The sequence below is a fragment of the Pseudophryne corroboree genome, chromosome 7, assembly GCF_028390025.1.
Source record: "Pseudophryne corroboree isolate aPseCor3 chromosome 7, aPseCor3.hap2, whole genome shotgun sequence".
NCBI classification, from domain to species: domain Eukaryota; kingdom Metazoa; phylum Chordata; class Amphibia; order Anura; family Myobatrachidae; genus Pseudophryne; species Pseudophryne corroboree.
This window is the reverse complement of record NC_086450.1, coordinates 344,278,202-344,292,572: the sequence shown is the minus strand read 5'-3', so window position 1 is coordinate 344,292,572 and position 14,371 is coordinate 344,278,202. Positions and strand designations below refer to the sequence as shown.

At 48.3% G+C, this 14,371-nt stretch overlaps 1 protein-coding gene across 2 annotated transcripts in view; it reads left to right on the top strand.

Moving 5' to 3' along the window:
- SMG1 (SMG1 nonsense mediated mRNA decay associated PI3K related kinase) overlaps positions 1 to 14,371 on the top strand; it is a 408,649-nt gene that overhangs the window by 90,910 nt on the left and 303,368 nt on the right. For both annotated transcript variants that reach the window (XM_063934392.1, XM_063934391.1), the window contains exon 8: positions 10,359 to 10,431. In XM_063934392.1, coding sequence (XP_063790462.1) covers positions 10,359 to 10,431 — 73 coding nt within the window. The remainder of the gene's footprint in view (positions 1 to 10,358; positions 10,432 to 14,371) is intronic.

Genomic DNA, 14,371 nt, shown 5'->3' with positions numbered 1-14,371 from the left:
TATCATGTCTGCTTCTGAGGGTAACGGTTCTGGGGCTGAACACACTGCCGGTGTTGCTGAAGCCGCAGATACCTATGAGGAGAATATAGCAGCTTTGGGCTCTGGTTCTGGGGACTCCTTCCCCCCCAGTGGGACGGTGGCAACAGGGTCAAATAATGACTTGCCGTGGGCCGCTTTTTCCACGCTTCTGCATACGCTAGTTCATAAACTAACACCCCCTATGGGACCCCCAATGCCGGTACATCCGTTTGTGGTCCCTGCAGCTAACCCGCCGTGGGCGGATGATTTATCTGCTCAAATAAAGAAGTTGAACCAGTCCCTGACTACTAAAAAGTCTGACCGTCGCTCGCCTACGTCCAATGGGTCCTCTAAGCGAGCGCTTGTCTCCTCACAATCCACTGCTGTCACTGACACCTCGTCGGATGAAGACTGCACTTACACTGACCCCACAGGTTCTGACTCGGATACGGCTGATGGGGAGGGTGGTTCACATGTGGATGTTCCTGATCTTTTGGAGGCTATTAAGTTCATTTTACAGATTACGGATGATCCCGAGCCATCCGTTCCTCCTAAGAAACCAGATAGGTTCAAGCATCAGAAGGTGATTAAACAAGTTTTACCTCACACTGACCACCTAATTGATATACGTCAGGAACCCTGGGAAAACCCGGGTACGAAGTTTGTGCCTCATAAGAAGATGCTGGCTCGCTATCCCCTCGCGCCGGAGCGGTCTAAGAATTGGGAAACTCCTCCTCCAGTGGATTCACATGTGGGTAGGATGGTGGTTTCCTCAGCTCTACCGGTCACCACTGTCACGTCTCTAAAAGAGCCTACGGATAAACGTGTGGAGGGTTGTCTGAAAGCAATTTACACCCTCACGGGTGCTGCACAAAGGCCCACTATTGCAGCTACATGGGCTGCAGAGGCCATTGAAGCATGGGCCTTGGAGTTAGATGCTGAAATATCCTCTGACAATGCTAGACAATGCTTGTCTTATATTGTTACAGATTCTCGTTATATTCTGATGCCGGTATCTTGGCAGCCAATGCCTCTACTACGTCAGTCCTGGCTCGCCGGATATTGTGGCTGAGATCCTGGTCTGTGGATCTGGACTCTAGAAAAACCCTGGAGGTACTCCTTTTTAAGGGATATATTCTGTTTGAGGAGGATTTAAAGAAGATTGTGGCTGACTTGGCTACTGCCAAAACTGCCTGTCTGCCAAGTACTGCTCCTTCTGTGTTGAAGGCTAAAGGTACTTCCTTTCGTCCTTCAGGTAAAGCAAAAGGTCAGGTGTACAACAAGCAGGCCCGCACTTCCAAACCTGGTAAGCCTAAGCCCAAAAGAGCCTGGGCGGCCCGTCTGCCAGCTTCCAAGACAGATAAGCCTGCCGCATGACGGGGCGGGGATCCCAGGGTGAGGGGCCGGCTTCTAGGGTATACCCAGGAATGGTTGAAGACCACTTAAGATGCCTGGGTACGGGAAGTCGTCACTCGAGGTTACACCATAGCCTTCAAAAACCGACCCCCTCATCGATTTTACCAGACAGATGTCCCGTTGGACAAGACAAAGGCAAACACTCTACATTCGGAGGTACAGACCCTCCTGAATACAGGAGTCGTAGTACAGGTGCCTCTTGCGCAGAGGGGCCGGGGGTACTATTCTCCGCTGTTTCTAGTCCCGAAACCGAATGGGTCCTCTCGGCCCATTCTCAACCTCAAGGCATTGAACAGGTTTGTGAAGGTTTCCAAGTTCCGGATGGAAACCCTTCGCTCTATAGTTCTGGCCTTAGAACCTGGGGACTTCATGGTCTCCCTGGATATACAGGATGCTTACCTGCATATTCCTATAGCAGTGTTTGATCAGCAATACCTGAGATTTGCGATTGGCAACTGCCATTACCAGTTTCGGGCGTTACTTTTTGGTTTAACAACGGCTCCGCGAGTCCTTACAAAAGTCATGGCGGTAATGATTGTGGTACTCCACCGTCAAGGGGTCAGGATACTGCCGTATTTGGACGACTTGTTAATCCTGGCAAATTCCCCAGAACTTCTCCTGCGTCATCTAGATGTGACGGTCCGGTTTCTGCAAGCCCACGGGTGGCTCATCAACTGGAAGAAGTCATCCCTGATCCCTGCTCAGAGCATGGTGCATCTGGGAGCACTATTGGACACTCACAACCAGCGGTTGTTCCTGTCTCAGGAGAAAGTCCTGAAACTTCAGGACAGGATTCGTTGCTTCCCATCTCGTCCGCAAGTGTCGATACATTCGGCGATGCAGGTGCTGGGCCTCATGGTGTCAGCATTCGACATGGTGGAGTACGCTCAATTTCACTCTCGCCCTCTCCAGAGGCTGATTCTTGCCAAATGGGACGGCCTGCCTCACCGGATCAGATCTCAAATGATCTCTGACTCCGGAGGTCCGTCGGTCGCTGCTCTGGTGGCTCCGGGACCAACAACTGTGCAGGGGCCGTCCGTTCTGGATATCCGACTGGATCCTGTTGACGACAGATACCAGTCTGAGGTTGGGGCTCGGTGTTGGAGCAACACTCCCTTCAGGGGTGGTGGACCAAGGAGGAGTCCCTCCTCTCGATCAATATTCTGGAGTTGCAGGCTGTCTTCAATGCCTTGAACCTATCCCAGCATTTAATTCAGAACCGTCCTGTTCAAGTACAGTCTGACCGCCACCACAGTGGCTTACATAAATCATCAAGGTGGCACTCGAAGCCGCCTAGCAATGAAGGAAGTCTCACTGATTCTACAGTGGGCAGAACGCCATCTACCGGCCATATCGGCAATATTCATTCCTGGAGTCAGGACGTGCATGCCGGCGAGTGGGGCCTCCATCCAGAAGTGTTTCAACTCCTAGTGGAAAGGTGGGGCCTTCCAGACGTAGATCTGATGGCGTCTCGACACAATCACAAGGTTCCGGTCTTCGGAGCAAGGAAAAGGGATCCTCAAGCAGCATTCGTGGATGCGCTGGCGGTACCGTGGAGGTTTCGGCTGCCGTACGTGTTCCCTCCGGTGTCACTCCTGCCCAGGGTAATTCGGAAGTTTAAGCAAGAAAAAGGAATTCTGCTTCTCATAGCTCCTGCGTGGCTCAGACGGCACTGGTTCTCAGATCTGCAAGGCCTATCATCAGAGCGTCCAATTCTACTTCCACAACGCCCAGACCTCCTCGTTCAGGGCCCCTGTGTCTACCAGGACCTACCCGTCTGTCTTTGACGGTGTGGCTCTTGAAGCTTCCGTCTTAAGGGCTAAAGGGTTTTCTGAGGCGGTCATTCAAACTATGTTGCGGGCCCGGAAACCGGCTTCGGCTTGGATTTACTGTAGGGTCTGGCATTCTTACTTTGTTAGTTGCACATCTTAACGATTATGACGCTTCCAAGTTTAGTATAGCCAAGTTGTTGGCTTTTCTTCAGCAGGGCCTGGACTTAGGCCTGCGTCTGGCCTCCCTCAAGGTCCAAATATCTGCCTTGTTGGTGTGGTTTCAGAGAAAAATTGCGACCTTACCTGATGTGCATACCTTTACTCAGGACGTGTTGCGTATCCAACCTCCCTATGTACCGCCTGTGGCTCCTTGGGACTTGTCGGTGGTTTTGGAGGCGTTACAAGAGTCTCTGTTTGAACCTCTTGGTTCAGCTGACCTTAAGTGGCTTTCCCTTAAGGTGGTGTTTCTGCTGGCTATTGCTTCAGCTAGAAGAGTGTCGGATTTGGGTGCCTTGTCCTGTAGTTCCCCATATCTGATATTTCACCGTGACCGGGCGGTTCTTGGGACTCGTCCCGGCTATCTACCTAAGGTGGTTTCTTTGTTCCACCTTAATCAGGAGATTGTAGTTCCGGCACTTGTTTCTCCTGATTTGTCTTCCAAAGAGCGGTCTTTGGATGTGGTACGGGCTCTCCGTATCTATGTGAAGAGAACTGCTCCTATTAGGAAATCTGATTCTCTTTTTGTTGTGTTTGGGTTTCACAAACGGGGCTGGCCTGCTCACAAGCTGCTTTTTGATTAACTGGACAGAAGGGTGATCACAACTCTACCTACAAGTGCAACACATTCGGGAGAACTTCAGCAGTGTTGAAAAGAACGTCCTGAACAATATTTGATGTGTGTTCTGTGGTTAAATTTGCATAAGGTAGCTACTTTTTTAGATTACGTTTTTAAAAAATAAATCTTTCTCTAACGTCCTAGTGGATGCTGGGAACTCCGAAAGGACCATGGGGAATAGCGGGCTCAGAAGGAGGCTGGGCACTCTAGAAAGATTTATGACTACCTGGTGTGCACTGGCTCCTCCCACTATGACCCTCCTCCAAGCCTCAGTTAGATTTCGTGCCCGGCCGAGGTTGGATGCACACTAGGGGCTCTCCTGAGCCCTTAGAAAGAAAGTATAGATTTAGGTTTTTTATTTTCAGTGAGACCTGCTGGCAACAGGCTCACTGCAGCGAGGGACTAAGGGGAGAAGAAGCGAACTCGCCTGCTTGCAGCCGGATTGGGCTTCTTAGGCTACTGGACACCATTAGCTCCAGAGGGATCGACCGCAGACCCAGTCCTTGGTGTTCGGTCCCGGAGCCGCGCCGCCGTCCCCCTTACAGAGCCAGAAGCAAGAAGAGGTCCGGAAAAACGGCGGCAGAAGACATCAGTCTTCACCAAGGTAGCGCACAGCACTGCAGCTGTGCGCCATTGCTCCTCATACACACCTCATACTCCGGTCACTGAGGGTGCAGGGCGCTGGGGGGGGGCGCCCTGAGAAGCAATAAAAACACCTTGGCTGGCAAAAACTCCACAATATATAGTCCCAGAGGCTATATATGTGGAAAATACCCTTGCCAGAATATGGAAAAAAGCGGGAGAATAGGCCGCGGAAAAGGGGCGGAGCTATCTCCTGCAGCACACTGGCGCCATTTCTCCTTCACAGATCCGCTGGAAGGAAGCTCCCTGGCTCTCCCCTGCAGTCTACACTACAGAACAGGGTAAAAACAGAGAGGGGGGGCACTAAATTTAGGCGCAATATATATATTATATAAAACAGCAGCTATAGGGGACATAACTCAGTTAGTCCCTGCATTATATAGCGCTCTGGTGTGTGCTGGCATACTCTCACTCTGTCCCCCCAAAGGGCTTTTGTGGGTCCTGTCCTCATTCGGAGCATTCCTTGTGTGTGTGCGGTGTGTCGGTACGGCTGTGTCGACATGTTTGATGAGGATAATGATGTGGAGGCGGAGCAGATGCCTTTAGAAGGGATGTCACCCCCTGCGGGGCAGACACCTGAGTGGATGGGCTTATGGAAAGTAATGAGTGCACGTATAGACTCCCTATATAAAAAAAATCGACGACATGCCAAATGTGGGACAGCCGACTTCTCAGCTCGTGCCTGCCCAGGCGTCGCATGGGTCATCAGGGGCTCTAAAACGCCCGCTACCTCAAGCAGACCCAGATGTCGACACTGATACTGACACCAGTGTCGACGACGATGAGTCTAACCTGATGCCCACTAAGGCCATTCACTGCATAATTGAGGCAATGAAAGAGGTGTTACACATTTCTGATATAACTACAGGTACCACTAAAAAGGGTATTATGTTTGGAGAGAAAAAACTACCCGTAGTTTTTCCCCCATCAGATGAATTAAATGAAGTGTGTGAAGAAGCGTGGGCTTTCCCTGATAAAAAATTGGTAATTCCTAAGAAGGTACTAATGGCGTTCCCTTTCCCGCCAGAGGATAGGTCACGTTGGGAAACACCCCCTAGAGTGGATAAAGCGCTCACACGTTCGTCTAAAAAGGTGGCACTACCGTCTCTGGATACGGCCGCCCTCAAGGAACCTGCTGATAGAAAGCAGGAGGCGATCCTGAAGTCTGTATATACACACACAGGCATTATACTTAGGCCAGCTATTGCGTCAGCTTGGATGTGCAGTGCTGCCGCTGCGTGGTCAGATAAACTGTCAGAAAATATTGACACATTAGACAGAGACACGATCCTGTTAACCATAGACCATATAAAAGACTCAGTCTTATATATGAGAGATGCACAGAGGGAAATCTGCCGACTGGCATCTAAAGTAAGTGCATTGTCCATTTCTGCTAGGAGAGGCTTATGGACTCGCCAGTGGACAGGAGATGCGGATTCAAAAAAGCACATGGAAGTGTTACCATATAAGGGTGAGGAATTATTTGGGGATGGTCTCTCGGACCTAGTTTCCACAGCAACGTCTGGGAAGTCAGCATTTTTACCCCATGTCCCCTCACAGCCTAAGAAGGCGCCGTTTTATCAGGTTCAGTCCTTTCGGACCCAGAAAAACAGGCGTGGAAAAGGCGGGTCTTTTCTGTCCAGAGGCAGAGGTAGGGGAAAAAGGCTGCAACAAACAGCAGGTTCCCAGGAGCAAAAGTCCTCCCCCGCTTCTTCTTCCAAGTCCGCCGCATGACGGTGGGGCTCCACAGGCGGAGCCAGGTACGGTGGGGGGTCGCCTCAAAAATTTCAGCGATCAGTGGGTTCGCTCACAGGTGGATCCCTGGATCCTGCAAATAGTATCTCAGGGGTACAAGCTGGAATTCGAGGCGTCCCCACCCCACCGGTTCCTGAAATCTGCCTTGCCGATTGCTCCCTCAGACAGGGAGGCGGTGCTAGCGGCAATTCACAAGCTGTATTCCCAGCAGGTGATAATCAAGGTACCCCTACTTCAACAAGGCCGGGGTTATTATTCCACACTATTTGTGGTACCGAAACCGGACGGTTCGGTGAGACCCATTCTAAATTTGAAATCCTTGAACACGTACATAAAGAAATTCAAGTTCAAGATGGAATCGCTCAGGGCGGTTATTGCAAGCCTGGACGAGGGGGATTACATGGTATCCCTGGATATCAAGGATGCTTACCTACATGTCCCCATTTACCATCCTCACCAGGAGTACCTCAGATTTGTGGTACAGGATTGCCATTACCAATTCCAGACGCTGCCGTTTGGACTGTCCACGGCACCGAGGGTATTTACCAAGGTTATGGCGGAAATGATGATACTCCTTCGAAGAAAGGGAGTTTTAATTATCCCGTACTTGGACGATCTCCTAATAAAAGCGAGGTCCAAGGAACAGTTGTTGGTGGGAGTAGCACTATCTCAGGAGGTGCTGCACCAGCACGGCTGGATTCTGAATATCCCAAAGTCACAGCTGGTTCCGACGACACGGCTACTGTTCCTGGGTATGATTCTGGATACAGTCCAGAAGAAAGTGTTTCTCCCGGAGGAGAAAGCCAGGGAGTTGTCATCTCTAGTCAGAGACCTCCTGAAACCGAAACAGGTATCAGTGCATCACTGCACACGGGTCCTGGGGAAGATGGTGGCTTCTTACGAAGCAATTCCCTTCGGCAGGTTCCATGCCAGAATCTTTCAGTGGGACCTGTTGGACCAGTGGTCCGGATCGCATCTTCAGATGCATCGCTTAATAACCCTGTCTCCAAGAACCAGGGTGTCTCTACTGTGGTGGCTGCAGAGTGCCCATCTTCTAGAGGGCCGCAGGTTCGGAATACAGGACTGGGTCCTGGTGACCACGGATGCCAGCCTTCGAGGCTGGGGGGGCAGTCATACAGGGAAGAAACTTCCAAGGACTATGGTCGAGTCAGGAGACTTCCCTTCACATAAATATTCTGGAACTAAGGGCCATCTACAATGCCCTAAGTCGAGCAAAAGCCCTGCTCCTACACCAGCCGGTGCTGATTCAGTCAGACAACATCACGGCAGTCGCCCATGTAAATCGACAGGGCGGCACAAGAAGCAGGATGGCGATGGCAGAAGCCACAAGAATTCTCAGATGGGCGGAGAATCATGTACTAGCACTGTCAGCAGTGTTCATTCCGGGAGTGGACAACTGGGAAGCAGACTTCCTTAGCAGACACGACCTCCACCCGGGAGAGTGGGGACTTCACCCAGAAGTCTTCCAGATGCTGGTAAACCGTTGGGAAAAACCACAGGTGGACATGATGGCGTCCCGTCTCAACAAAAAGTTAAAAAGATATTGCGCCAGGTCAAGGGACCCTCAGGCGATAGCTGTGGACGCTCTAGTGACACCGTGGGTGTACCAGTCGGTTTATGTGTTCCCTCCTCTGCCTCTCATACCAAAGGTATTGAGAATAATAAGAAAGCGAGGAGTAAACACAATTCTCGTGGTTCCGGATTGGCCAAGACGAGCGTGGTACCCGGAACTTCAAGAGATGCTCTCAGAGGACCCGTGGCCTCTACCGCTCAGACAGGACCTGATACAGCAGGGGCCCTGTCTGTTCCAAGACTTACCGCGGCTGCGTTTGACGGCATGGCGGTTGAACACCGGATCCTAAAGGAAAAAGGTATTCCGGAAGAAGTCATTCCTACGCTTATTAAGGCCAGGAAAGATGTTACGGCAACGCATTATCACCGCATATGGCGAAAATATGTTGCATGGTGCGAGGCCAATAAGGCCCCAACAGAGGAATTTCAACTAGGTCGATTTCTGCATTTCCTGCAAGCAGGAGTGGATATGGGCCTAAAACTAGGCTCCATTAAAGTACAGATCTCGGCTCTGTCGAATTTCTTTCAAAAAGAACTAGCTTCACTACCTGAAGTTCAGACTTTTGTAAAAGGAGTGCTGCATATTCAGCCCCCATTTGTGCCTCCTGTGGCACCTTGGGATCTCAACGTGATGTTGAGTTTCTTAAAATCACATTGGTTTGAGCCACTTAAAACCGTGGATCTGAAATATCTCACGTGGAAAGTGGTCATGTTATTGGCCTTGGCTTCAGCAAGGCGAGTGTCAGAATTAGCGGCTTTATCATGTAAAAGCCCTTATCTGATTTTCCATATGGATAGGGCAGAGTTGAGGACTCGTCCCCAATTTCTCCCTAAGGTGGTGTCAGCGTTTCACCTGAACCAGCCTATTGTGGTGCCGGCGGCTACTAGTGAATTGGAGGACTCCAAGTTGCTAGACGTTGTCAGGGCCCTGAAAATATGTTTCCCGGACGGCTGGAGTCAGGAAAACTGACACGTTGTTTATCCTGTATGCACCCAACAAGCTGGGTGCTCCTGCTTCTAAGCAGTCTATTGCTCGCTGGATTTGTAGTACAATTCAGCTTGCACATTCTGTGGCAGGCATACCACAGCCAAAATCTGTAAATGCCCATTCCACAAGGAAGGTGGGCTCATCTTGGGCGGCTGCCCGAGGGGTCTCGGCTTTACAACTTTGCCGAGCAGCTACTTGGTCAGGGGCAAACACGTTTGCAAAATTCTACAAATTTGATACCCTGGCTGAGGAGGACCTGGAGTTCTCTCATTCGGTGCTACAGAGTCATCCGCACTCTCCCGCCCGTTTGGGAGCTTTGGTATAATCCCCATGGTCCTTTCGGAGTTCCCAGCATCCACTAGGACGTTAGAGAAAATAAGAATTTACTCACCGGTAATTCTATTTCTCGTAGTCCGTAGTGGATGCTGGGCGCCCATCCCAAGTGCGGATTGTCTGCAATACTTGTACATAGTTACTGTTAACTAAAGGGTTATTGTTGAGCCATCTGTTGAGAGGCTCAGTTGTTTTCATACTGTCAAACTGGATATAGTATCACGAGTTGTACGGTGTGATTGGTGTGGCTGGTAAGAGTCTTACCCGGGATTCTAAATCCTTCTTTATTATGTCTGCTTGTCCGGGCACGGTGTCCTAACTGAGGCTTGGAGGAGGGTCATAGTGGGAGGAGCCAGTGCACACCAGGTAGTCATAAATCTTTCTAGAGTGCCCAGCCTCCTTCGGAGCCCGCTATTCCCCATGGTCCTTTCGGAGTTCCCAGCATCCACTACGGACTACGAGAAATAGAATTACCGGTGAGTAAATTCTTATTATTATTTTTTCTGATTGTTCATTCTGTGCTTTAATTTCTTCATAAATTTCAATAAAACTGAAAATTTAGTTTTCTTTAACTTTTGATAGGACTGTACACCATTGCAATCTATAAATGAGTTGATGTTTGAAACAACTGTATGGTTGGTGAACTGGGCTGATTGGCAATACACAGGCATTGTATTGTGATAGTTGCAAAAATTGATAACAATTGTTCACTGCTGGGAAAAGCAAGTGTACTGGGATTAAAACAAAAGTAGCCATCACCTCTAGTGTCATCAGAAGGCTAATGGAGTACAATTATAGTTTGGTTTTGTGATTAGTTTTTTTTCTTTTTCTGATTGTTCCATAATTGACTCCTTTAAATAAACACATCATCACCTGCAATGACCTGTTAAAAGAATGCCAGATAGTTTTATAAATTACTAGACACCATGTATGAGCAGTGGGGGAAATAGTATGTTACTGTATGTGCATAAGCTTACATGTGGAATATATCTGTTTCCATTTGCAGGATACTGTTGATATTTTGGTTGGATGGCACATAGATCACACACAGAAACATTCTCTAACACAGCAGGTGTCAGGTAAGATTACCATTTCAGTGTGTTTCTAATGCATGTCCGTTCTACTTTTGTGCAGTAGGAAATAATCACCACTTTTTCTTTCCAGATTAACCACCTTATCTCTGGAGGCAGCTAGCACCTCCCTGGTTAGGCCATTTTTCTGGCTATATAGATATCTATTAGACTTGGTTTCATCTAGGATGGTTTTGTTTTATTGTGGGGCGCTTTTTCTTTTGTTGGCCAATACACTTGAATGTTATAACTAAAGTACGGTAGTTTATTTTTGATACATAATGAATACATATTTGTTGCCGTTGAGAGCTATGGGCTAGCAAAGGCACTGGGCACAGGACTGTGCAATCACTATACATATCCTCACATGGCAATTTTCAAATTATTTGGGGGTAATTCAGTTTTTTGCGATGTTCAGTAGTGTACATCCCAGAGAACTGTGGTAGAACGTGTACACCATTTCGACACAGATAACATTTTGACATCGTCGCAGGGATGCCGACTGTCTATGCAGGCGGCGGGGTGAGTGCAAAATAGCCCCTTGCGGGCTCGCTGCGCTCGCCATGTGCTCTATGCTATTTATTCTCCCTCCATGGGTGTCGTGGACACCCCAGGAGGGAGAATAGTTGTCGGTATGCCGACTGTTGGGATTGCGGCGCCGGTATCCCGACAGCCGGCATATCAAATGCCTCCCACCAACATGTCATATTTCACATTTTGTCCATGTTGATATTCGGGTTCAACATTTCTTTTATCACTTGTGGGTATGCGTGGAGCTGGAGCAGACAGACCTTTTTTTCTTTTTTTTACTTTCCTGCTCAAGGAACTGGATCCTTATTTTTTTTTATTTTTTAATTGAAGATGAAACATGCAGCTGTACTTTTTTCATTGAACAATTTTGTTTTTTGTTTTTAAGTCTTTTTAACCACCTGCCTGGCATGGTCGCATCAGATGCGACCATGCCTGCAAGTGCTCTATCTGACCTGGTCGCACGGGATGCGACCAGCCAGATAGAGTGTGTTAGCAGCGGCAGGGAAGATAAACTTCCCTCCGCTGCTGCCTCTGCCTCCCTGCATTCTCCCCCTGTGTCTGCCGTGCTGCCGATCACTGCTGATTGGTCAGCACGGCAGGATCCCCCCCTCCAGCGGCTGCAGACAATGGCAGCCGTTGGGAAGAGTAAATGAACCCTCCCAAGCCACCCCCAGACCCCCCCTGCATACCTGCAGGCTGTCCAATGAATCCAATTGAGCACATCTGGGACATCATGTCTCGCTCCATCCACCAACGCCACGTTGCACCACAGACTGTCCAGGAGTTGTCGGATGCTTTAGTCCAGGTCTGAGAGGATATCCCTCCGGAGACCATCCGCCACCTCCATCAGGAGCATGCCCAGGCGTTGTAGGGAGGTCATACATGCACGTGGAGGCCACACACACTACTGAGCCTCATTTTGACTTGTTTTAAGGACATTACATCAAAGTTGGAACAGTGTATTTTTCCACTTTAATTTTGAGTGTGACTCCAAATCCAGACCTCCATAGGTTAATAAATTTGATTTCCATTGATAATTTTTGTGTGATTTTGTTGTCGGCACATTCAACTATGTAAAGAACAGAGTATTTAACAAGAATATTTCATTCATTCAGATCTAGGATGTGTTATTTTAGTGTTCCCTTAATTTTTTTGAGATATCTATCTATCTATCTATCTATCTATCTATCTATCTATCTATCTATCTATCTATCTATCTATCTATCTATCTATCTATCTATCTCTATATATATATATATATATATATATATATATATATATATATATATAATTTGTCCAGTGCAGTTTTATTGTTTATCAGTAATAACTTCTGCATTGTACCTGTGACTAAGTGTGCCTTTAGCTGATGGGTGGATTTCATGCTAGTGTATCACACTTATTTCTATCACTATATTCTGTACCGTGGGGGTGCTAGGTGCATCATGGTTTTATTTATATATATATATATATATATATATATATATATATATATATATATATATATATACACACATACACAGTATATACTGCTTGTGCTTGATATTTTTTACTGTGTATTTGTCGCCTCATACCGCTTTAATTCTCTGTTTGTGTCCTGTATTTACTGTCGCATAAATCAGGGGGTTATTTGCAAGTATTGTGTTTGTCTGGTTTATATTGTACTGTTATGCTCTAATGCTACATTCCCTATAATGTCCGCCACACATGACGGGAAATCCGTGGACGCTTCTGCATCATACAGTGCTTGCACCAAGGATTTACCTGAGGGGGAAGTTTTGGCTGATGGTTCAGGCACTGGGTGCCATACATCTCCCAGTCAGCCCGCAGCACCTGTGGCCAATCAGGAACCGCCTTTGGCAGCGTTCTCAAATATGCTTAATATGCTTGTGACACGTCTTACGCCCCCTGTGGGACCTCCTGTGCCATTGGAGCCACAAATTGTCCTTGTAGTTAAGCCGCCCTGGGCGAACACTCTGTCTACCCAGATACAACAATGAAATCAATCTTTGGTTAGACAAAAGTCTACCCCACGCCCCTCTGGGGTCAAGGGGTCAACTAAGCTGGTCGCTTCCTACTCACAATCCACTATTTCAGATAATTCTTCGGATGAGGATGGGGAATATACTGATCCGTCAGACACTGATATAGTTGCTTCTGACGAGGAATCTACAACCCAGGTTGATGTTCCTGACCTAGTGGAGACTGTTAAGCTGATTCTACAAATTGATGAGAGAGATCCTACTACTGTGTCTAAGAAACCTGATAAATTCAAATGTCAGAAGGTTACTAAAGTAGTCTTACCACATTCTGACCATTTTTTTGACATACGTCAGGAATCCTGGTAGTCTCCATGAAATAAATTTTTCCCTGTCTAAAAAGATGCTAGCTCATTATCCTATCCCTGCGTAGTTTAGTTACAGCTGGCAAACTCCACCGCCGGTGGACTCTAATGTCGCCCGTCTTGTGGTGTCATCTACTCTGCCTGTCACCTCACTGAAGGATAAGCGTGTGGAGGGATGCCTGAAGTCAATTTACTCTTACCGGTGCTGTACATATACCCACTATAGCAGCCTTCTGAGCCGCCAAATGAGTTGATGCATGGGTTCAGGCATTAGAGAATGAGCTGCCTCAGGATATTTCTGACACTGCCAGACAATATCGGTGTCATATTACCACAGCCTCCCACTGTATTCAGTAGGCGGCCTTTGAGGCAGGTGTAATGGCGGCCAAGGTGTCTACTACGTCTATACTGGCTTGACCTTGGAGGTGCTCCCTTTTAAGGGAGACATCCTTTTTGGGGAGGATCTGAAAAAGATTGTGACTGACTTGGCGACTGCTAATTCTTCTAAACCGAAGCAAAGAGTACCACTTTTCGTTCCTTTCGACCTCCAGGGAAAGCAAAGGGTCAGGCGTACCCGAGACAGGCTCGTAATTTCAAATCCACTAAGCCCAAACCTAAACAATCCTGGGCCGCCCGTCAGCCTGCTTCCAAACAAGACAAGCCTGCTGCATGACGGTGGCGAGCCTCCTCCTGAGGGACCCCAGGGTGGGAGACAGACTTCTGCAGTTCGCCCAGAATACTTTGGACGTATTGGTGCGGGAAGTTCTCTCACAGGTACGCAGTCTTTCAAGAGACATCCCCCTCGCCAGTTCTGCTCAACAGTTATCCCTTCGGATCCGTTGAAAGCGCAAGCTCTACACTTGTTTGTGCAATCCCTCCTGGACACAGGAGTGGTAGTGCCGGTACCTTTGTCCCAGAGAGGCAAGGGATACTATTCAATGCTGTTTCTAGTTCCGAAACCAAATGGGTCCTTCCGGCCTATACTCAAACTGAAATCATTGAACAAATTTGTGAGTGTGTCCAAATTCCGTATGGAAACTCTTCGCTGTATTGTACTGGCCATGGAACCCGAAGACT